Source organism: Drosophila eugracilis, unplaced genomic scaffold, assembly GCF_018153835.1.
Source record: "Drosophila eugracilis isolate 14026-0451.02 unplaced genomic scaffold, ASM1815383v1 contig_367, whole genome shotgun sequence".
Classification (NCBI taxonomy): domain Eukaryota; kingdom Metazoa; phylum Arthropoda; class Insecta; order Diptera; family Drosophilidae; genus Drosophila; species Drosophila eugracilis.
In genome coordinates this window covers 790,333-808,935 of record NW_024573224.1, presented here as the reverse complement: position 1 = coordinate 808,935, position 18,603 = coordinate 790,333, and the positions used below count along the sequence as shown (strand labels likewise).

At 45.5% G+C, this 18,603-nt stretch overlaps 5 protein-coding genes across 6 annotated transcripts; 1 reads left to right on the top strand and 4 right to left on the bottom strand.

The window, feature by feature from the left end:
• Positions 1–318: 318 nt before the first annotated feature.
• LOC108105547 (sex-lethal homolog) lies at positions 319–1,494 on the bottom strand. Its single transcript, XM_017212183.2, has 3 exons — positions 1,435–1,494; positions 1,348–1,371; positions 319–1,245 (listed from the first exon to the last, which is right to left on the bottom strand). Exon 3 carries the CDS (start codon positions 1,208–1,210, stop codon positions 446–448), a length of 765 nt encoding a protein of 254 aa, XP_017067672.1. The 5' UTR covers positions 1,211–1,245; positions 1,348–1,371; positions 1,435–1,494; the 3' UTR covers positions 319–445.
• Positions 1,495–2,946: 1,452 nt separating this feature from the next.
• Positions 2,947–10,177, bottom strand: LOC108105552 (activating signal cointegrator 1 complex subunit 3). The gene is made up of 6 exons (XM_017212191.2): positions 9,997–10,177; positions 8,262–9,943; positions 7,233–8,208; positions 6,757–7,165; positions 3,804–6,692; positions 2,947–3,743 (listed from the first exon to the last, which is right to left on the bottom strand). The coding sequence occupies exons 1-6, from the start codon at positions 10,125–10,127 to the stop codon at positions 3,279–3,281; spliced, it is 6,552 nt and encodes a 2,183-aa protein (XP_017067680.1). The 5' UTR covers positions 10,128–10,177; the 3' UTR covers positions 2,947–3,278.
• Positions 10,178–10,863: 686 nt separating this feature from the next.
• Positions 10,864–11,519, top strand: LOC108105555 (trissin). Its single transcript, XM_017212195.2, has 3 exons — positions 10,864–10,980; positions 11,038–11,128; positions 11,185–11,519. Exons 1-3 carry the CDS (start codon positions 10,929–10,931, stop codon positions 11,363–11,365), a joined length of 324 nt encoding a protein of 107 aa, XP_017067684.1. The 5' UTR covers positions 10,864–10,928; the 3' UTR covers positions 11,366–11,519.
• A 27-nt stretch (positions 11,520–11,546) lies between these two features.
• Positions 11,547–13,049, bottom strand: LOC108105553 (opsin Rh6). Its single transcript, XM_017212192.2, has 3 exons — positions 12,233–13,049; positions 11,893–12,173; positions 11,547–11,835 (listed from the first exon to the last, which is right to left on the bottom strand). The coding sequence occupies exons 1-3, from the start codon at positions 12,938–12,940 to the stop codon at positions 11,715–11,717; spliced, it is 1,110 nt and encodes a 369-aa protein (XP_017067681.1). The 5' UTR covers positions 12,941–13,049; the 3' UTR covers positions 11,547–11,714.
• Positions 13,050–13,361: 312 nt separating this feature from the next.
• Positions 13,362–14,271, bottom strand: LOC108105554 (B9 domain-containing protein 1). Of its 2 annotated transcripts, none has more exons than XM_017212193.2 (2): positions 13,811–14,271; positions 13,362–13,735 (listed from the first exon to the last, which is right to left on the bottom strand). In XM_017212193.2, exons 1-2 carry the CDS (start codon positions 14,196–14,198, stop codon positions 13,398–13,400), a joined length of 726 nt encoding a protein of 241 aa, XP_017067682.2. In that variant the 5' UTR covers positions 14,199–14,271; the 3' UTR covers positions 13,362–13,397. The 2 variants fall into 2 exon arrangements, with proteins under 2 accessions (XP_017067682.2, XP_017067683.2); XM_017212194.2 differs by having other exon boundaries at positions 13,550–13,735; positions 13,807–14,271.
• Positions 14,272–18,603: the final 4,332 nt, after the last annotated feature.

Sequence of the window (18,603 nt, the reverse complement as noted above, 5' to 3'; positions counted from 1 at the left end):
CCAGGCGATTGATAAAGCTGTTAATGTTTTTTAAGGGACGGAGGATCTCGACTTTGTAGGAGTGGCTTGTTTGCAAACGATAAGCCAAGCTCCTGCGGCAAAATAATGAATTATTTATGTTGGATTAAAAAAAAAACAAAGGGCAGCCAAATGCATAACTGAATGAATACGTTAAGACTGAAATTAATTGGATTGCACTACTTGAAAAAAAGGTTTTTAATCCAAAGTGCACCTAAATTGAAATAACATACTAAAGAAAAGGCTTTACTAAGCAGAGGGTTTCAATATTTTTTAAAAATCTTTAAATATATTGAATTATTTCATTTAAACCGTAGTTTTTGGCCGAACGTTTATTTTAAATAATATATTCCATTTGTTTAAAATTAATGACAAGTAGAAGGACGGACCAAACTTCTTTTTTTTATTTTATCTTCTTCACAGAAGATCAACGCGAACGCTTGAAGTCCTCCTGACTGTCCATTCCCTGTCGGCGCTTCATCGATTGTGGAAAATCGCCCAAGTACTTGAACTGCAGACCGTTGGAGGTGTGATTTTGCTTGGAATTCTTAGGATTATCCACGAACTTCACCTTAATGGGCCGGTTGCCGCCTTCCATATTGTGCCGGTCTAGGCCATACTTAGCCAACTCTGCCTCCCGGTGATTTCCAAACTTTATAAAGGCCACACCAGTGGGCTCCCTAGTGATCTTGTTCCGCATCACATTCACATCCAAGACGTTGCCATAGACAGAAAACATTTCGCGAAGTATCTTTTCGTTTATGTAAGACGGAAGATGGGCCACGTACAGGTTGCAGTTCTTGAGCTCATCTCCCGGACGTCGGGCGAAGGATACCTTAAGTCGCTTGCCGCGGATAACGGTGCCGTCCAGGCTTTGCTGGGCAGCCGTTGCCTGACGTGGAGATATGAAGTCCACGAAACCATAACAACAGCTTAGTCCTGAACCGGCGTGCCGGATGATCCTGTGCTTACGGATCTCACCGTACTCGTTGAACAGGCGGCGCAGTTCTGGCTCATTCATGTCCTGCGGCATGTAGTTGATAATCAGATTCGTCTGGTCCCCACGTTCCTCAGAAAGATAATCGCGAGGAAGGGCTGAGCTTCCGGTTTGGAACATCCCGTGCCCGGCAAAACTCCAGAAAAGCGTCTGCGTAGAGCTTCCTGACGTCGAGGTCATCCGCTGGTATTCCATTATCTCTTGTTTACGAGTGTCCTGACCACGTGACTCTTCAATAGAAACAAAGGAGTTGATGACCGACTTCAGTCTTAAGCTTTCCATGCTAAAAGCCATATCATAAACGAGATACAATAGTTAGGAATTAAACTTACTTGATAAAAAATAGACGAATCTAGCTGTTGAGAAAATGCAATTGATTAAGAAATGACTTTTTTTATCCCAGAGTTTTTAGCACTGACTTTCCCAATGTTCGATAATGTGTATAGTCACGATAACCAACACTAGGCTTGCTAGTCGAATGTCTTTCCACCTGTCAATTCCTAAGCAACTACTTTGATGTGAACTTACCAAATAATGTAGTTTTAAACTATAGTTATGACTATGTAAAACTCATAAGTGAAAGAAGAAATAATCTTAGGAAAGGTAAAAATAAAGTTATTATAAGCTCAATCCACTGAAAAGGCTATCCTCAAAGCCTCCAGAAGGCCATGCGCTTCTCCTACTTCTGAATGCAAATTAAATAAATTCCGTTGGCTGCCATCGCTGATTTGGCCGAGAAGTTGGCGTGCCAAGACAAAATGAAACCCTTTATGTGCTCAAGGTGCAAAAGTTTCTGAAAAGTTTTCCAGCTGTTTATTTATTTGTTTGCTGATTATGGAATTTCAACATTGCCGGTTCGAAGGTGGGCGAATTGCAATAAGGAATGTAAAAATTGCGCAGGTGAGAAATAAATTGGTCCCTTCTTATGTATATAATTCGGGGAAACCAACATGGCACTCGAGCCCATCGAATGATCAGCCATCGAAGATTCCTTTGGGGTATTGCCAAAAGTAAACTTGTTCATTATTTCTTTTTCGTTTTATTTAGCTTCATATTAATTAATTTCCATTTCCGTTTTGCTTATCTTGGCTACGCCGATTTTTACCTTCATGCTGACTAGACAATTAATCAAGTTTAATTACTCAAACGTTGCGGGTGGAGGCCAGCTCCTTATCCTGGACGCCCGCTAGAGTCGGGGACGGGGAGTTCGCCTCTCCGGGGACCAGCGGATTCGTCCGATGCGGTGGGCATCTGCATTAATCACTTGAATATGCTTACATTTCTCAGCGCCATGTGTGGAGGCAGGGGAAAGCGGCTAGAAATGGGCAGGACCCAGATAAAACTCGCCATTAAAAGACGCCTCACGTAAACAATACATCTGGATGAGGTGGGTCGTTTACATATTTTCGCAGCGAATTACTTAGGAGCACAGGCAGAGGGAAAATGGTTCCTAGTTGGTATATATTGGGACGATTAAAAACGCTTTCTGCTGTATACTAGAGGGCTAGAGGATTAATGATTCATATATTCCAGCGATATCTTTTTTATGAAGCTCTGAAGCTCTTAATTCTGTAGGCTGTGATATAAAAAGTCTAGAAATATTCGGGTTCGGGCTTAAACCGAAGTATCTGTTTAAATATTCAAAACTTTGGTTCAAACGAAATATTTTATATAATTTTAAAAGATTATTAAATTATTAATCTCCGAAAAACTTGCATTTCAAGATCTTCATTACTACTTTGCCGTTTTAACAATGAACGTTAGATGTCGCCACTGTGACATGTAGAAAACCAAAGCCATGTCGATAATATGAAAATATGTAAAATCATGTAAAATATGAATGTAATTATTTACATTTTGGCAGCTCAGATTAAAGGAATGAAATCTTTGTTAAATCGAGCCAAAAACGAAATTAATAATTCAGAAATATATTTCTCTTTGCCTTAAATACAATTTTATTAACTTCAGATAATAAAAATCGTTACTTCATAAATTCATAGAAAGTACTTTAAGCTCTACGTGGTCGGTTAACAAAGGAGCTTCGTCTCGAAGCAGGTTACTAATGATAAAAATGTTAAACATGTTCTGGGGGATCACACAATAAATACGCGATTTCAGTTTGACTACAAACCTTAGGTATGCTAACAGTGGTTGTGGAAATCGTTCATAAGGAATACATATGAACTCCATTTACTAAAGGTTAAGCCTCAGATCTACAGAATGCTACGATATTCATCTTAGACTTAGTTTCTAACTGGTCTACTTAGACCTCTTTCGCATCGATGATATCGAAGCGCAGGTCGTACTGCTGGTCGAAACCCATCAGGCAGTCGGACATTAAATATAACGTAAGCTGCAGACGTCCACGTCGGGGAGTTGCCTGGAACGAAATGCGATTGGAACAGCGCTGGCCGCGAATGGTTACCCTCTTCATGGCCAGCAGCTCGTCACTGGCCTGGGAACCTAGAGTCAGGAACCAGGCTTCGTTCTTGGGCTTGGGATATTTAGGGCAGTGCACCGTATAGCCTTGTCCTCCTCCTCTTCGCTGTCCACTGATATTGAGACGCTGAAGGTTAACAGTAAGGACGTAGTCTTCATTGGCATGCAAAGGCATCCATTCACCCTTAGGATCTCCTGAAAGTGATAGGGGTCTCTTGGCGTACTCGTCTTCCATATAGCGACCCTCCACGGATGTTTGCAATGCTATCTCGGGCAAGTCTTGGATTACCTAGTCAGGTTTAAGAACTATTTAGGAAACATTCCGAAGAGTTATGAATCCATCACTTACCTTGTACATCTGCTCGATTTCATGCTCCTCAAAGGCATCTCGCAGAGGCTTGGCCAACACTTCATACTCCTTCCTGCACAGCTCTTTCAGCGCGGGTAGCGTCAAATAGTCGTGATCGTCGTGCTGTATGTTCAAAAAGGCATCCAGATTGTCCTCGTCCACTCCTGGCAATGTGAGGAACTCACTACCGTCGAACCAGCGCGCTTGAATGATGCACTGCATCAATTGCTGCACCACCAAAGTGGTTGAGAGCCAACCCCTTTCCGCCGTATAGTCCACCATTGCTTGCATCACTCGAGTCGCGTTGTCCAGCGCCGACTTAGTGTCCGTTAGGTAATCCGAGTTTGGAAGTGACAAGCGAGAGAAGTGGGCCTGGAGTAACAGGAACGTCTTTGTATATGGCGAGTCCCAGGAGGAGGATGGAGGCCTAAAGCGAGTTCTGTCAGCCAGTTGTTCGTTGTACTTGTCCTCGTTGTGCCGGACGGGTTGCTGATCGAATTCATAGGAATCTGCTATGGCGAGGAGAACTTCCTTGGTGCCCATTCCTGGCTGTAGATCCTCCAGGAAGTGCTTCATTGTGCGATAAGATAGGTAGTAATAGGAACTGATTCGCCCTAAGAAGGTTGGCACCAAACATCCATCACGCTCCACCAGACAGGCAGCGGCGGAAAGTTCATAGACCACGCGCTCCACCAAGTTGGACATGAAAGCGTTAACATTCTCCGGCTCCACGCCCTGCAGCTGATAGTACGAGGGATTACGCAGCAGCCGCCGGAAGAAGTAAGTCCACGTGAGGTAGTCCAGAGCCGCCTGTTTTGACTGCACAGTTCCAGCCACGATTTCGGCATTAATGTGTTCCGGCAGCACACCAAGCAGACTTGATTCGACAGGGAATGGATCGTACAGGAACTTCTTGTAGAAGTTCTTCTTCTCGTCGTGTACCAGGACGACGGCCACACCTTCGTTGTCGAACTGTGGCCGTCCAGCTCGGCCCATCATTTGAAGCACATCCGTAATGGGCATGTCCACGTACTTCTTCACCTTGCCATCAAAGTACTCAGTGCCCTTAATCACAACCAGATGGGCGGGTAAGTTAACGCCCCAAGCCAAGGTGGCGGTGGCCACCAGCACTTGAATTTTCCGATTGAGAAACAGCTCCTCCACACACTTTCGGTCCTGCTCCTGCAGACCGGCGTGATGTAGACCAATGCCGAAGGCTAGGCAGAATTTAAGGTTCTGGTCACGAATATTCTGCAGGATCAGCTCCATTTCATTCTCAGCAATGTGCAGGAACTGCTTCGGATTGGAGTCGCCGGCCACGAAGGTAATCAAGTCCAGAGCCGTCAGACGCGTCTGACGACGGGAGGACACAAAGACAATTGTGGGTTCGCATGGGGAGTAGGTACGAATGGCCTGGAACGTAGGTCTGTTCATGGTGGCCATTCGGGGGCAGTAGTGTTTTCCCGGGAATCCGTTGATGTGAACTTGCAGAGGCACCGGACGTACCGAGGGCTTGAAGTTGTACAGCCCCATCTTTGTGATTCCCAGCCAGTTGGCTAGATCCTGAGCGTTGGCCAAGGCTGTGGACAATCCAACGATTCGAATAGCCCGGCCCGTATGAGAGCTGATGAAGTTCGTTCGCGAAACAATGACCTCAATGACTGGTCCTCGGTCCTCGCCCAGAAGGTGGATCTCATCGATGACGATCAGGGATACATGCTGCACATATTCACGCGTCTGCCAGGATCGACTGATACCGTCCCACTTCTCCGGTGTGGTAACAATTAGCTGCGATTCGCGAATGGCCTGGATGTCTGGAGTGACGTCGCCCGTTAGCTCCACCACCTTGAGACCAAGCGAGGATCGCTGGAAACGTTGTTCCCAATCCGATATGCGCTCCTTCACCAAAGCCTTTAGAGGAGCAATGTAGACCACTTTGCACTTTGGGTTCTGGTTAAGTGCCCTGAAGATTGCTATTTCCGCCACGATAGTCTTGCCACTGCCAGTAGGAGCTCCTAAGAGCACATTATTGTCTGTGTGGTACAGGCAATGGAAGATCTGCGTCTGGATGGGATTGAAGTGCGTGAATTTGTAGAGGGATTCGTAAAGGACGTTCTTGAGGCAGCTGACTGGCAGTGGACGGAGAGGCAAAAGCTCCGTCAGTGGTGGGTGGTGCTCCGGTAGCACCAGATGTTGGAACGATAATGGAATGCATGTAGTACTGCCAAGCCAGCTGTCGCTGCTCACTCTTATGTAGTATTGCGGTGGCAGTGGCTCTTTTAGCGGAATGGTCATTACCAGCTGCTGCGACTGACCGCTCATCACTACCTTCCGGGTAACCTGGAATAGTTCCGAGTGGTAGATATAGTTGGACTCGGGATCTTCAATCCACAGCCAGAAGCTTTGACTTGTCTTCCCATGAACTCGATCATTCCAAGTGAAACTAGGCCAGATATCCACTTTAATCCGCAGCACTGTTCTTGTAATAGGCTGCAGACTGGCTTCCACTTCCAACATGGGTAGCTCCTGTGCAGAGCGGATTACCAGCTCGGCATATCGGTCACTGCGTAGCCATTCCTTAAGCTCCCGCTGTTCCATGTCCCTTAGCCGGAAGACACTTAAACCGCGTCGCTCCAGCTTATCGATTGTTTCCGCATTGATAGCAGGGAACTGTCTTAGGTGGCTATCCAAATCCCATTGCCGTCTTTCAAACATCTTACAAAGTTGCAGCATGCGTCCTGCCAGGACAGCGTTATTTTGCCGCAGAACAATGGAGAAGAGGGCTCTGGTTATTCTTCCTATATTTGTGGTAATGTAGGACATGTCGGAGCTCAAAGAGAAGGACTTGACATACCCATTGGACAGATATGTCTGAATGAGAATGTTGACCTGGCAGAGAATGGAATATTTAGCTTGGTAAAATGGGAATCATATAGTAAAGTTCAGGTCTTACCTTGCCGTGGATATTCTCACTCCCTCCATAAGGCTTTATTTTACAATAGTAGCTTCTTAGCTCATCAAGTTCCTCCATTTCATCCTCGCGCACCTTTAGTTGCTGGAACTCCTGCGCCTGGGAAATCATGCCCAAAATCTCTGCCTCGTTCATAAAAGGCTTCATCAGCTCGTTGAAGGTCTCGACAGTGTCGTATTTAATGTAGAAATGCGAGGCAGTGCGTCCAAGATCTGTAATATTCATGTCCATCGTACGCTGGTTAAATCGCATCATGCGAGCTTTGTCCAGACTCATCGATGCGGACATGATGAGAGCTCGACGACGTGCCTCCAGCGTAGGATCCTTCTGCAGCTCCGAGTACTCGATGCCGTAGACATGGGGATTTATTCGCATTCGCACAAAGAGGTAACTACAAAATACAAGAAATCAAGTTAATATAATCTCAAACATTTCGAAGATAAAGTAAGAGATCTCACGTGTAACTAAGCCACTCGATAGCTTCCTCCACATTGGTTATCGTGCCCAAACCAATTTCCGCATTGAGATTGTCAGCCAAGCAATTTACAAAGTTTGATTCGATTGGGAATTGATTAGTCAGCAACGACAAATAATGATTCAGCTTATCGTAACTGGTTATGATGGTACCCACTCCACTCTTGTCGAACTGAGGGCGACCTGCGCGTCCAAAGATCTGCAGCACATCAAGTATGCCCAAGTCTACAAAGCTACCATGCTTGGCATCGTATATGTCCGTTCCTCGGATGATAACAGCATGTGCCGGCAGATTGACACCCCAAGCCAGAGTGGCCGTGCAGACCAGCACCGAGATGTGGCCATCGACGAAGTACTTCTCAACCATCTGACGATCGGCGCGCAGCATTCCGGCATGGTGCATAGCCAAGCCGCAGGAGAAAAGGTCCACTAACTGCTTGTTCCGGCTCTTCTGTATCGAACGCATGGCCAGTCCATGGGCATTGGAGTCATTGGGCAGGAACAAGGCACTGGTATTGTTTTGCTGAGCCAGTTCGCGGATCACATTAGCCGTTCTCACAGTGGCATTACGGGCGTGGACGAAGACCATAATCTGGTGGCCCTGCTGCACCATCTCAACGCACTTCTGATAGCAGCACTGGTCCATATCTGCAATCTGTTGCAGGGGCTTCACCGACTTGATGCCAACGAAATTGGTGTCCAGTGGAACTGGACGGAATCGTGAATCAAAGTAGAAGAGACCCTTCATAGGATTCACTCGCAGGAAGTGGGCCACATCTATGTAATTTGGCAGGGTGGCAGACAGTCCCACAATGCGGATCATCGACTGTGAGGACTCGACAAGCCGAAGAGTGCGAGCCACCAGAGCCTCCACTACTGGACCTCGCTCGCCGTGCAAAAGGTGCACTTCATCAATGATGAGCAGCTTGACCAGGCTTATCAAAGCCACATCGCCACTGCCTGTAAAGGAATTTGATTAACATAAAGTACAGAGTACATTATCTTCATCTTACCCTTCCTGGTAACCACATCCCACTTCTCCGGTGTTGTGACAAGAATCTGAGTAGCTGCCATCTCCGCCTTCGTCAGTTGCATGTCACCCGTTAACTCTCTTACAACGATCTGCAGGGATTTCAGACGCTTGGAAAAGTTCTCCACCATCTCGGAAGCTAAAGCCTTCATTGGAGCTATGTAAACGATCTTGAACTCGTCCCGGTTAATGACTCCCTGCTCCAGATGGCAACGAATCGTGTGTACAATGGACAACATAGCCACATTGGTCTTTCCGGCTCCCGTGGGCGCACACACCAACATATTCTCGTTGCTGTGATAGGCCACAGGATATACAACGGACTGGATGCGATTCAGCTCCTTGCAGTTGGCAAAGGCGAGTCTTCCCACATCATCCAGTTCGTCAATTTTGATGCGTTTGTTGCCGACAGATAGTGGAGGTGGCTCGCTCGCTGGGATCTTGACCTCTTCCCACTGTTTGTTGTCCACACGCTGTGCATTGTCCGGAAGCGTTATCCGGCTTCCGCCAATAAATCCGGCGTGCTGTTTCGCCAACAGCTGGCTGTCGAACACATAGGGGTAGTGTATGGGCTGGGTGTACGAGGACTGTTTGTACTCTGCTTTGGCGGCCTTTGTGCTGAGCAGCAGTGGTTCCCGCTGGGCGGCTTCGAGGAGCCTTCGTTGGTGCTGCATTCGTAATTGCTGGACGGACACGGCCACTGCACAGTTGGGGTCGTCTTCCGGCTCTTCGTCCTTGATGCTACGCATTATTCGCTGTAACTTCTTCTCTTCCCTTCGTTGCATCTTGCCCAGCTGTTTCTCCTGGGCCGATTGCACTACAACGGCGCTGGCGACAGTCGGCCGCCTCTCCGAGGCACCTCCATTAGCCGCCGTCTGGATGCGCTTCTGTTTCACCTCTTTGACACGCCGGGATCGGGTTGCATACTGATCCAGTTGCCTGGCGATTATTTCTCGCTCTTGGAGCAAATTTCCCACCAGTTCGAAGTGATCGAATCCCAGGAGTTCCATTAGTTCGTTCTGTAACTCCTCGCTACTGCGCTTGGAACCAAGAATGTCGCCAACTCGATTCAACAGGTGCTCGTCGTCCAACTTCTCGGAGATGCCCAGCAGGATCCGCAGTTCCGGACTAAGTTTGGTGGCTTCCGCGCTTTTGGACTCCGTCGGAGCAGTCTTGGATTTGTATTTCATGGAGAACTTGTTGACGGTGCGGTTCTTGAGGAGGGCATCCGGTGCCAGATCCGTCAGCAGGCTGATGTCCATCCACTCAGAGGGCGTGCATTTAACGTGGATGTGGGCACCCCACAGGGGACCAACTCCGGGCGCTTTGCGCTGTGCCTGCTGCCATCGCTTGAGTGCGGTCCGCTCGTGCTCCTCCAATAGATCACCAATGGCCAGAACACAGTCATGAATCTGGGTCTTTTTGCGGTCGAAGGTCTGACCGAACATGCCGTGCAACCGTTGGGTGGTGGCCACCAGAAGCACACGCTGCTCGAGGAGCAGCCAGAAGAGATAGAGAGCGGCGTGCTCCACCACCTGTGGCTGCTCCTCGTAGCCCATGCACTCCTGCACCAGGTTGCGCAGCTTCTGCAGCTGAACCTTGGCGGCGGGCTGCTTACCGGCTGGCATCTGGGCCAGCAGCCTGGCAATGGTCTGCACCTCCTTGCTGGAAAAGAACGAATTCAGCAGAATTTCACAGGTGGTGAAATCGCAACTTACTCCTGACTTTTTGTCGTCGTGGACGCGGCGGAGGTAGTTCGGGCCTGCCGCAAGATGCTGAAGCGTCGGCTGCGGGCCTCCAGCTCTGTCTTGGTGCGCAAGGATGCACTCAATCGTGGCGGTTCCCACATATTTTGTCCTTTATTTATTACTAGAAAATGTAACCAGATGGGGAAACGGCTTTAAAAATTGCAGGAAAACGAAATTTTGCTGGTCTTGCCAACTGGTCACACTGATTTAACCGGTGAGGTATAGAGATGCCACATCTACGGAAATATGTCAAATATCGTATATCGTAAGGGGAATTTGAAAAAAGTTCGTTACAAATTTAGATGACTTTTAAAGGAATTTAAAAACTTTTTAAAGTGGATTTCTTTTAATTAATATAAAACTAAAGTGTAATTAGTAGAAGCAAGAGTAATATTAAGTTGATACTAGAAGTATGTATTTATTTTTTTCTATTACCGAATATCGTAAGTTTTCCTACATACATTTTCTAATTTCCAGCAAGTCTCAAAAACTTTTTTAAACACTTTTATTATGCTTAACTTGTCGCCCGTCTAATAACTTTTACAACCTGTGTCCAGCTGCTTTGATTTGCGGCTGCCAATATCCAACCACCCCCTACAACAACCCCAAAATAAACCCATAAACTTGTTGTGCAATCTGCAACTGTCTCTGTGTGTGTGTGTACCGTTACTTATTATGCACTGCGTGTCCACATACTCTCGATTGTCCTCCTGGTTATTCATCCTTCGCATGCTTCATTGGCCACTTTGAATGCTGGCATCTCGGAGTCCTGCAACGGATGTGTATATAAACCCGTTAGCCGGCAAGTCGGTCCTTTCAGTTGCGCTTTCTCTGGGACACGGGACAGGACTCCGACAGAGGATCATATGACTGGCAGAGAATTGTGAGCAGACTGCCGACCAATGACCAAGACAACGATGCATTGGCTGGCCCACTTCCAGGTCATTTTGATATGTGAGTTTAAGGACTACCTCTTAATAAGATATATATCTCAGATTTCTATAAATCTAGGCATTTGGCTAATGTGCCCCAGCTCGAAGGCCATAAAATGCGACACCTGTGGCAAGGAGTGTGCCAGCGCCTGTGGCACCAAGCATTTTCGGTAAGCACATCAAAGACTTCTTCTTTTGAGTTCTTCTTTCACATTTTGTCACCAAGGACCTGCTGTTTTAACTACCTTCGCAAGCGATCTGATCCGGATGCACTGCGTCAGAGCTCGGATCGAAGGCTCATTGACTTTATCCTGCTGCAAGGACGAGCTCTCTTCACCCAGGAACTGCGGGAAAGACGCAACAATGGCACTTTGATAGACCTCGGACTGAACACCTACTACCGCTAAGGACTCCTCCCCCTGATGACTCTTACTGTATTGATAATGATTGATAACGATGATTGATATGATCCAATGGCTTTAACAAACGGTTGAAATGCTTGAAAGGTTAAACTTCCAATAAAGGCACACACTTCTTTGGGGCACTGTGCTTGATGAAGCAGCTTAAAAAGTATCAACTCGGGCTGTCTTTTGATTTTGTATCAATTGCAGTTTATATTTTACTTAATTTTTTTTACATTTTCCATTGCCATCTTTTTTTTTGGGTTTTCCTTGAGGTGTCTTTGCAAAATAGTTGAGTCTTTGTAGATCTAGAGCTGTCAGTTCCCTACGTCTGCAGTCGTCGTCTCTGATTCGCCTAGGCCTGCGATTCGCTGATCTCCGCGGTGGCCTGTGTCCTCGAGTCCGAGGTGAGGTCGTCCTTGCCGCAGGCCAGGCAGGGCATCTTCTCCCTGAGCACCTGCTTGTACTTAGGGTGGCTGCGGGTCACAAAATACTATAAAGATTGAATGTAACTAAGGAAAAGCTAGACCTACCTCAATCCATAGACAATGGGATTGCACACCGCATTGGCCTTGGCGAACACGGATCCACAGATGGTGCTCAGGGGACTCAGATGCATGGACTCAAAGATGCCCGCATAGTTGATAATGGTGTACGGGGTCCAGGCGAAGAACCACAGCGAGATGGTAGTCAGGGCCACCTTGGCCAGCTTGATCTCGATGGCCTTGCTCTTGTCGGCCTCGCTGTTTCGCAAGGAGGCCACGTTCATTTTCTTGGCCTGCTCCCTCATGGCCTTCTCATGGGCAGCCACAGCCTGCATGACAAGAAAATTCCTAGCTAGATTCTTGGCTTAGTAGATGCCCTTAAACTCACCTTCATGATGTGCCAGTAAGAGAAGATGATGGTCAGTAGAGGCGTGAGGTAGACCCACAGCGAGTAGACAATAATGTAAGACCTATTCCACCAATCCTTTGCAAAGTAATCAGTGCCGCAGGCGGTCATGTTGCCCTCGGGCACATATCGGTTCCAACCGAAGAGCGGCATCAGAGCCCAGGCTCCGCAGATGATCCAGACAACCATGAGTCGAAGTACCGCTGCAGTAGCCGTCAGTGGCTTCCTGGCCATGCCCTTCACAATAACACAGTACCTGTCGTAGGCAATCAGCGTCATCGACCAGATGGAAACGCAGCCAAAGAGCGAGCCAAACATGCCGTATAATTCGCACAGGAAGGGACCCATGATCCAGGTGCCGTAGAAACCATTCAGTACCACGGGCGGGAACATGGTGAACATCATCATAAAGTCGGAGAAGGCCAGATTAACCACAAACATGTTGGACGGAGTGCGGAGTCCCTTCGACGAGGTGAAGATGTACATCACAATGAAGTTACCCGTCAACGACATGGTGCCCAAAATGGCAATCACAAAGCCAATGATGCCGAACCACATGGGCTCCAGTGGTGGCCATTGGTACCAGTACGGGTCCACCATGTGCATAATCTCGGCGGGCACACTCTCCGCCAGGCTGAGATTGCGCCCATCGCGCATATAGCTAAAGTTTGGTGGATTCAGGCTAACCATTTTGGAACTTCGGGTGCTTCGGTGGTGGCTTCGTCGGAACTTTGATGGCTACTCTGCTGCGGAGACTACTCGCTGCCCATAGCAGGACAACTGACTCTCGGGACGCGGACTCGGCGGCAATGCCTGGGGCGGAACCCTGGCCGGGTCTTTATATTGCCACTTGTGTCCAGCCCGTCTTAGACTAATTGCCCTAATCCAATTACCCGCCACTTGGCCAATCCAAAGTTACCAATTCGGATTGGGCTTTCGATTGCCGCAAATTTGCTGCGTCGGATTAGCGATAGTCGCGTCATTTCCGAGCCGTCTTAGCCGTCAGCAGGCCACCATGGGCAAGGTCAAGTTTGAGGTAGCTCCCATATGTGGGAAATTCACCACCCACCCGGCAATTAGATTAAGACAAACGCTTTTCTGTTTCGTCAAGTTCACGTTTTACTGACACACATATTGGATATTCTTCTCAGGAATGCCAATGGTAGCCCAACTTGCGAGCTCCTCGCACCACGGAGGACATCTGGAACTGCAGGCTGCCATAGGACTCCATGGAGAGGCCCTTGCACTTAAGGTTGTCCAGCAGTACCTTGGGATCTTTTAGTTCCGGCTCGCGGCGCAGCAGCCAACTGGTGATATCAGCCATCATGTTAGGGCACTTCGGCATCAATATGGAGGCCTGCAGCTGCTCCATTTGCTCAGCAGGGCGACGACTACCAAATACAGGCAGGTGGATGTGGGCATAGCCAAGGAGCGTCTCCCGACCAAGGCCACTGCGTCCGAACACGCTCACCAGGATCTGGGGCCCTGCAACAAAAGAGGAATTATGTAAGAATCATTTGATACATTTTTCATGTTCCAGTATTGATAATTTTTACCCACAGCCAAAGGGACTGGTGCTCTTGTAGGTCACCTCGATGGGCATGTTGAAGACAATCGGTTCGTTGAAGTGACCCCTCTTGTTGGTGGCCATTTGGGTGAGTCCATGCTGCGGTCCAGAGGACAATTGCCAGTCGGGACCAGCGACCATTTCATAGCGCAGGAAGACGAACTCCTTGTCGGGACCCAAAGGAAAGGTGGCCGATACTATTTGACCCACAATACTCAAAGTGAAGTAGCTGGCAGTGGCTTTCGCGTCCATTGGATGTGGAACACTCTCTTTGGCACTCCTGGATTTCTTTTTGGCCTTCTTGGGCCTTTGTTTATGTTTTTCATGTGGTGGACTGGTGTCCTCGTTGCCGGGGAGACTGATACCCTCGCTGGCACTCATGGTGGTGGTTGGCGGCTCTAAACGGGGTGTGTTTTCCTCAATCGGGTCCTGGCTTGTTTTCACCTGTCAGGGACAGCACCTGAGTGTTGGAAAAGGTGAAGAAAACAGATATAACAATCGATATATTGCTTAAATTAAAAAATGGATTATAAGAATGTTCATCGAACTTCTGGACAATTCTTTTAGTTTTAACGCAGTTTAAGTTTTCTCTTCCACATAATGCCACATGAATATTTGCAAGAAAATAAAATAAACAATGCCATACATGGCTGAACTCGTACAAAAATTCACTATCGAACTGCATTCAAGCCCAAAAATCTTTATTTATTTTGGCCATTTCTCCCAAATTTAGAGGAGTTCAGCTTTTACAGAAATGCAAAATCGAGTTAAATCCAATTTTTTCCTTGAAATGACAATACTTATCCGTAACTAAGGCAATAATGGCCTTAATATATAGAATGTCACACCTCATTAAACTTGTTTTCTAATTCCTGGTCGACCTGCATTCAAGCCTGGAAAAGTACATATTTTTCCAATTTTCCGGAAAAATGGCGATGGTACCCCTTATCAAAAAGGCGTCTTTTGTTAGTCCCAATTTTCTTCTCCAAATGACAGTATTATTCCCATAACTAAGCCAATAATGGTCCAAATATAGAATGTCATACCTCGGTGATATTGTTTTTTAATTCTTATGAGATCTGCATTCCAAGTTACAAATGTAAAATGTTGGACATTTTTCGTAAAAAAGGATGATGTACCCATTATCAAAAATGTGAATTTTAGTTATCTCCGATTTTATCCTCAATTTTACTAATTTAATTTATCATAAATTAGCCAATAATGGTCGGAATACGGAATCTAATACCTCGTTGAGTTTGTATTTTAATTTATAATAAATCTGCATTCAAGCCTAAAAAAGTACATTTTTTGCCATTTTTCACAAAAAACACGATGTTACCCCTTATCAAAAATGAGAAATTTAGTTAGTCCCAATTTTCCTTCAAAATTACAGTATTTTGCCCATAACTAAGCCAATAATTATCCAAAAATGGAATATTATACTTCCTTAAGTTTGTTTTCTGGTTCCCAATAAATCTGCATTCAAAACTTAATAAGTAAATTTTTCATGAAATAGACGATGTTACCTCTTATGGGAGAACTTTGACCATAGCTAAGCCTAGCCAAATCCAACTGAGCCATTTATTAAAGAAACATTCTCGGAACTTCTGGGCAACTTTAGTATAATTAGTTATATAGCAGCTTTATGTTAATGGGAATGTTAATAATATAACAGAACTTATGTAATAAATTCTAAATTTTATGTTTTACATATGGCTCTCATAAAAACGGGAAAATAATAAACACCATAAACAACTTCTTCTGTTTTGTCGTTGTCGATCGAAAGAAATCTTATAAATACTTGAAAAACACTCAGGCACTTATTGATTGTAATATATGATTTGGATAGTTTATGAGCTGTCCATACTTAATGATAGTTTAGATAAAGCCCCATGGATAATTTGTATTTTCTGCATACTTAATGAACCCAACATGTTCATGTTAAATCCCATTAATAATAACTTTCGTTATGTATTGTAAGTACATTAGACGTAAATTTCCTTTGTTTCGTTAATTTAGTTAGAGAAACAACTTACTTTATTCACACAGTATGTCAAAGTCTGGCCATGTCGACGCCGTGGTAATTTAATACCGACCAAGTTACGAGTTCGTTACATGGACTTTGAGTGGTTCTGACTTCTGACTCGCGTTCTACTTTGCATATTTTGATCTAGCTTTGGAGTATAACACAATAACATATCTGCACACCGCTAATACGTGACAATTACAAGATAATATTTCATTCTCAGACGGCAGTCTAGTCGTATGGGGCAATAGGTCAATTGCGATCGACACGGCCCGAGGCACTGACTCAGAGTCCAGCCAACTTCTGGCATCTGTGGGGTTCCTCTATACTCGTGTAATTAATTCTGTAATGGTCATTTAGCAATTTATAGCTGCCAACGCGGTATGCCTGTAAATCATTGTGACAATTGCCGGCGCTACCGAAACGGGAAGTCGCGCCTTCGATCTTCGATCTCCGGTGCCGCTCCCTATTAACATGATGCATTATGCAATGGAAAAACTGGCCAGCAGCCAGTCAGTTAGCATTTCCATAGCTCTTGGCGTAATTAAAATGCGCCACAAATAATGTCAATAGTTCAAGGCGATCTCCTCCTGGTTCCGAAAGCCCACGATCATCGCCTAACATCTTCTTGAGGTGGAGAACCACGCAGATGATCTTCGCACCGTTCAGATTGGATAGTCATTGCAGCTGTGGTGCAGCCGGTGGTTCCGAGTGGTGCTACAGCTGGGCCAGCCAAAAGGCGCTGCAATAACAGCCGGATAAAGTTATTACACTAAGAGAAATTACAGGCTGGTCTTTAATAGGAGAAGAAGAACTGATAGTACAATGATTTCTGTATAAATTGAGTAATCCATTTCTTAAAGATTCTTCCCATTTATTATATGCTTAAAATATTATGATTTCTTCCAAGAAAGCTTAATGATATTAAGAATAGAATACGCTTAAAAACATAAATTATTCATTGCAGATTACCCATTAAAAATATGATATACACAATATGATATAATGTTTCCTGAACTGCCGAAATCGCTTTCCTCATAACTTTGAGAACCTACTCATGGGAGTCGAACAATTTCTGCCAGTATAATGTGTGCGGCATGTGCAGTTCCGTAGAATATTCCTTCGTTTGATAGCCAAAACAAAAGCTTAGGCTTAGTCAGTCAGCCGATGGCAAGAAGAGTAAAGCCATCAGATATCGGACATCAGGCCATATGCCGTATGCCATATGCCGAATGCCGAATGCCATAAGCCGCTCAACTCGGTGCTGCAATTGGAGATAATGCTGACGTAGCGCAGAATCAACATAATTTCGGCTCAAGTTTGGCATTATGCTCGGCGATTTCGACAATTTTTCGTTCACTTCTAATACTTCAGAATACCCCCAGCATATATACTCATATTTATGTACGAGTGAGTACCCTCCCAGTAATCGCAGTGCAATAAAATATGCATTCAATTACGTTTTCGGAATCAATGAACAGAAGAATTATTCAGAAAGAAATATTAAATTTTCGGTGGGCTTATATAAAACCGATTCATATCCATTGAGAATGGCCTGGTGTAAATGAAAAAATTTTCAATTGAAGTCTTTGGCCAAGTGCATTGGCCACCACGAACAGGGGCGTTGCATTACTGAAAGTCGATCGTCGTGTGTTGAACCGTGAGTTGGGCAACGTCAATTTCTGGAGAGGTTCATTTCGGGCTGGGGTATCATCTGCAGATGTCTAATATCTTTCTCCAACTAGCAGACAGTTCAAAGAGCCCATACAGATCCCGGAAAATTGAATTATGCACGCGTTTGTACTTGAATTTTAGTTCATTTTTATGATCTTGCCTTTCAGCGGGCACTCATCTTTTATGGCGATAGAGCGGTCCTTCTCATTGTACTTTTGCTACTTTTAAAATGTTTTTCATTTCAACTCACTTTAGGTTTTCTCTTCCACATGATTTCCATGAATATTTGCAAATCTAAGGGGATATGATTTGCATGCACTGATCAAAAAATTGCAAGAATATGTTTTATTCTCATTTCCTAACCGAAATACCTTTTTCCTGCAATTTATTTTCTTAAAAACTAAATATTGACTAATAAAAAATAAAGAAAACAAATCGCATTGGCCAAGGTCAGAATCATAATTAAATCTGAGATGTAAACAATCGGAACTCAGAAATTGTGTCTTCTTTTGGATGAAATATTTTCCTCTCTGCATCTATATATAAAATACTATTAGTTTATATTTTGCGTGCGTGGGCGTGGGTCTCAGGGTCAACGCACGTCGGCCAGCTCCCAGCGATCCCCACACCCAGCCCCAACCCCAACCATGACCATCTCCATACCCGATTCCCATCCAGATCGGCATAACCATCGCCATCACCATTGCCATCTGTGTGTGTGCTGTCATAGTGGCTGGTCTATGGCCGAATGTAGTTGAATGGATGATATATGCCATACAGTTAAGTGAAATGTATCTTCGAGATATGCCAACTATGGGAGTACAACAAATGCCTCTTACGCATGCCTCTCGATTTCGATTCCTATCCGATACGATACGATACCCATTCCCATTCCCATTTCGATTCCTGCCTGCTGATTGACAGCGCCAGTAATTGAGTTTGATTTTTGCGAATTTCCAGAATTTAGACATCATCGTTGAGGGCATGGAATTTGGGGGGGCCTCTTTAGGAAAGGTTTCTGTTTAGTTAGCCCAAATATTTGATTCGATTTGATTGAGCAGCTGTCAGGGGAACTTTAAAACCTGA

What these genes read in the sequence shown, in the direction of transcription:
- LOC108105547 (XM_017212183.2), bottom strand. Translation starts at nt 1,210, where the DNA reads ATGGAATACCAGCGGATGACCTCGACGTCAGGAAGCTCTACGCAGACG.
- LOC108105552 (XM_017212191.2), bottom strand. Translation starts at nt 10,127, where the DNA reads ATGTGGGAACCGCCACGATTGAGTGCATCCTTGCGCACCAAGACAGAG. An exon ending in ACGACGACAAAAAGTCAGGA is followed by an intron (nt 9,944 to 9,996) that starts GTAAGTTGCGAT and finishes GTTCTTTTCCAG; the next exon opens with CAAGGAGGTGCAGACCATTG. An exon ending in ATCGAGTGGCTTAGTTACAC is followed by an intron (nt 7,166 to 7,232) that starts GTGAGATCTCTT and finishes TGTATTTTGTAG; the next exon opens with TTACCTCTTTGTGCGAATGC.
- LOC108105555 (XM_017212195.2), top strand. Translation starts at nt 10,929, where the DNA reads ATGACCAAGACAACGATGCATTGGCTGGCCCACTTCCAGGTCATTTTG. An exon ending in CTTCCAGGTCATTTTGATAT is followed by an intron (nt 10,981 to 11,037) that starts GTGAGTTTAAGG and finishes CTATAAATCTAG; the next exon opens with GCATTTGGCTAATGTGCCCC. An exon ending in TGTGGCACCAAGCATTTTCG is followed by an intron (nt 11,129 to 11,184) that starts GTAAGCACATCA and finishes TTTGTCACCAAG; the next exon opens with GACCTGCTGTTTTAACTACC.
- LOC108105553 (XM_017212192.2), bottom strand. Translation starts at nt 12,940, where the DNA reads ATGGTTAGCCTGAATCCACCAAACTTTAGCTATATGCGCGATGGGCGC. An exon ending in CTTACTGGCACATCATGAAG is followed by an intron (nt 12,174 to 12,232) that starts GTGAGTTTAAGG and finishes CTTGTCATGCAG; the next exon opens with GCTGTGGCTGCCCATGAGAA. An exon ending in CCCATTGTCTATGGATTGAG is followed by an intron (nt 11,836 to 11,892) that starts GTAGGTCTAGCT and finishes TGTGACCCGCAG; the next exon opens with CCACCCTAAGTACAAGCAGG.
- LOC108105554 (XM_017212193.2), bottom strand. Translation starts at nt 14,198, where the DNA reads ATGAGTGCCAGCGAGGGTATCAGTCTCCCCGGCAACGAGGACACCAGT. An exon ending in GAGCACCAGTCCCTTTGGCT is followed by an intron (nt 13,736 to 13,810) that starts GTGGGTAAAAAT and finishes CTTTTGTTGCAG; the next exon opens with GGCCCCAGATCCTGGTGAGC.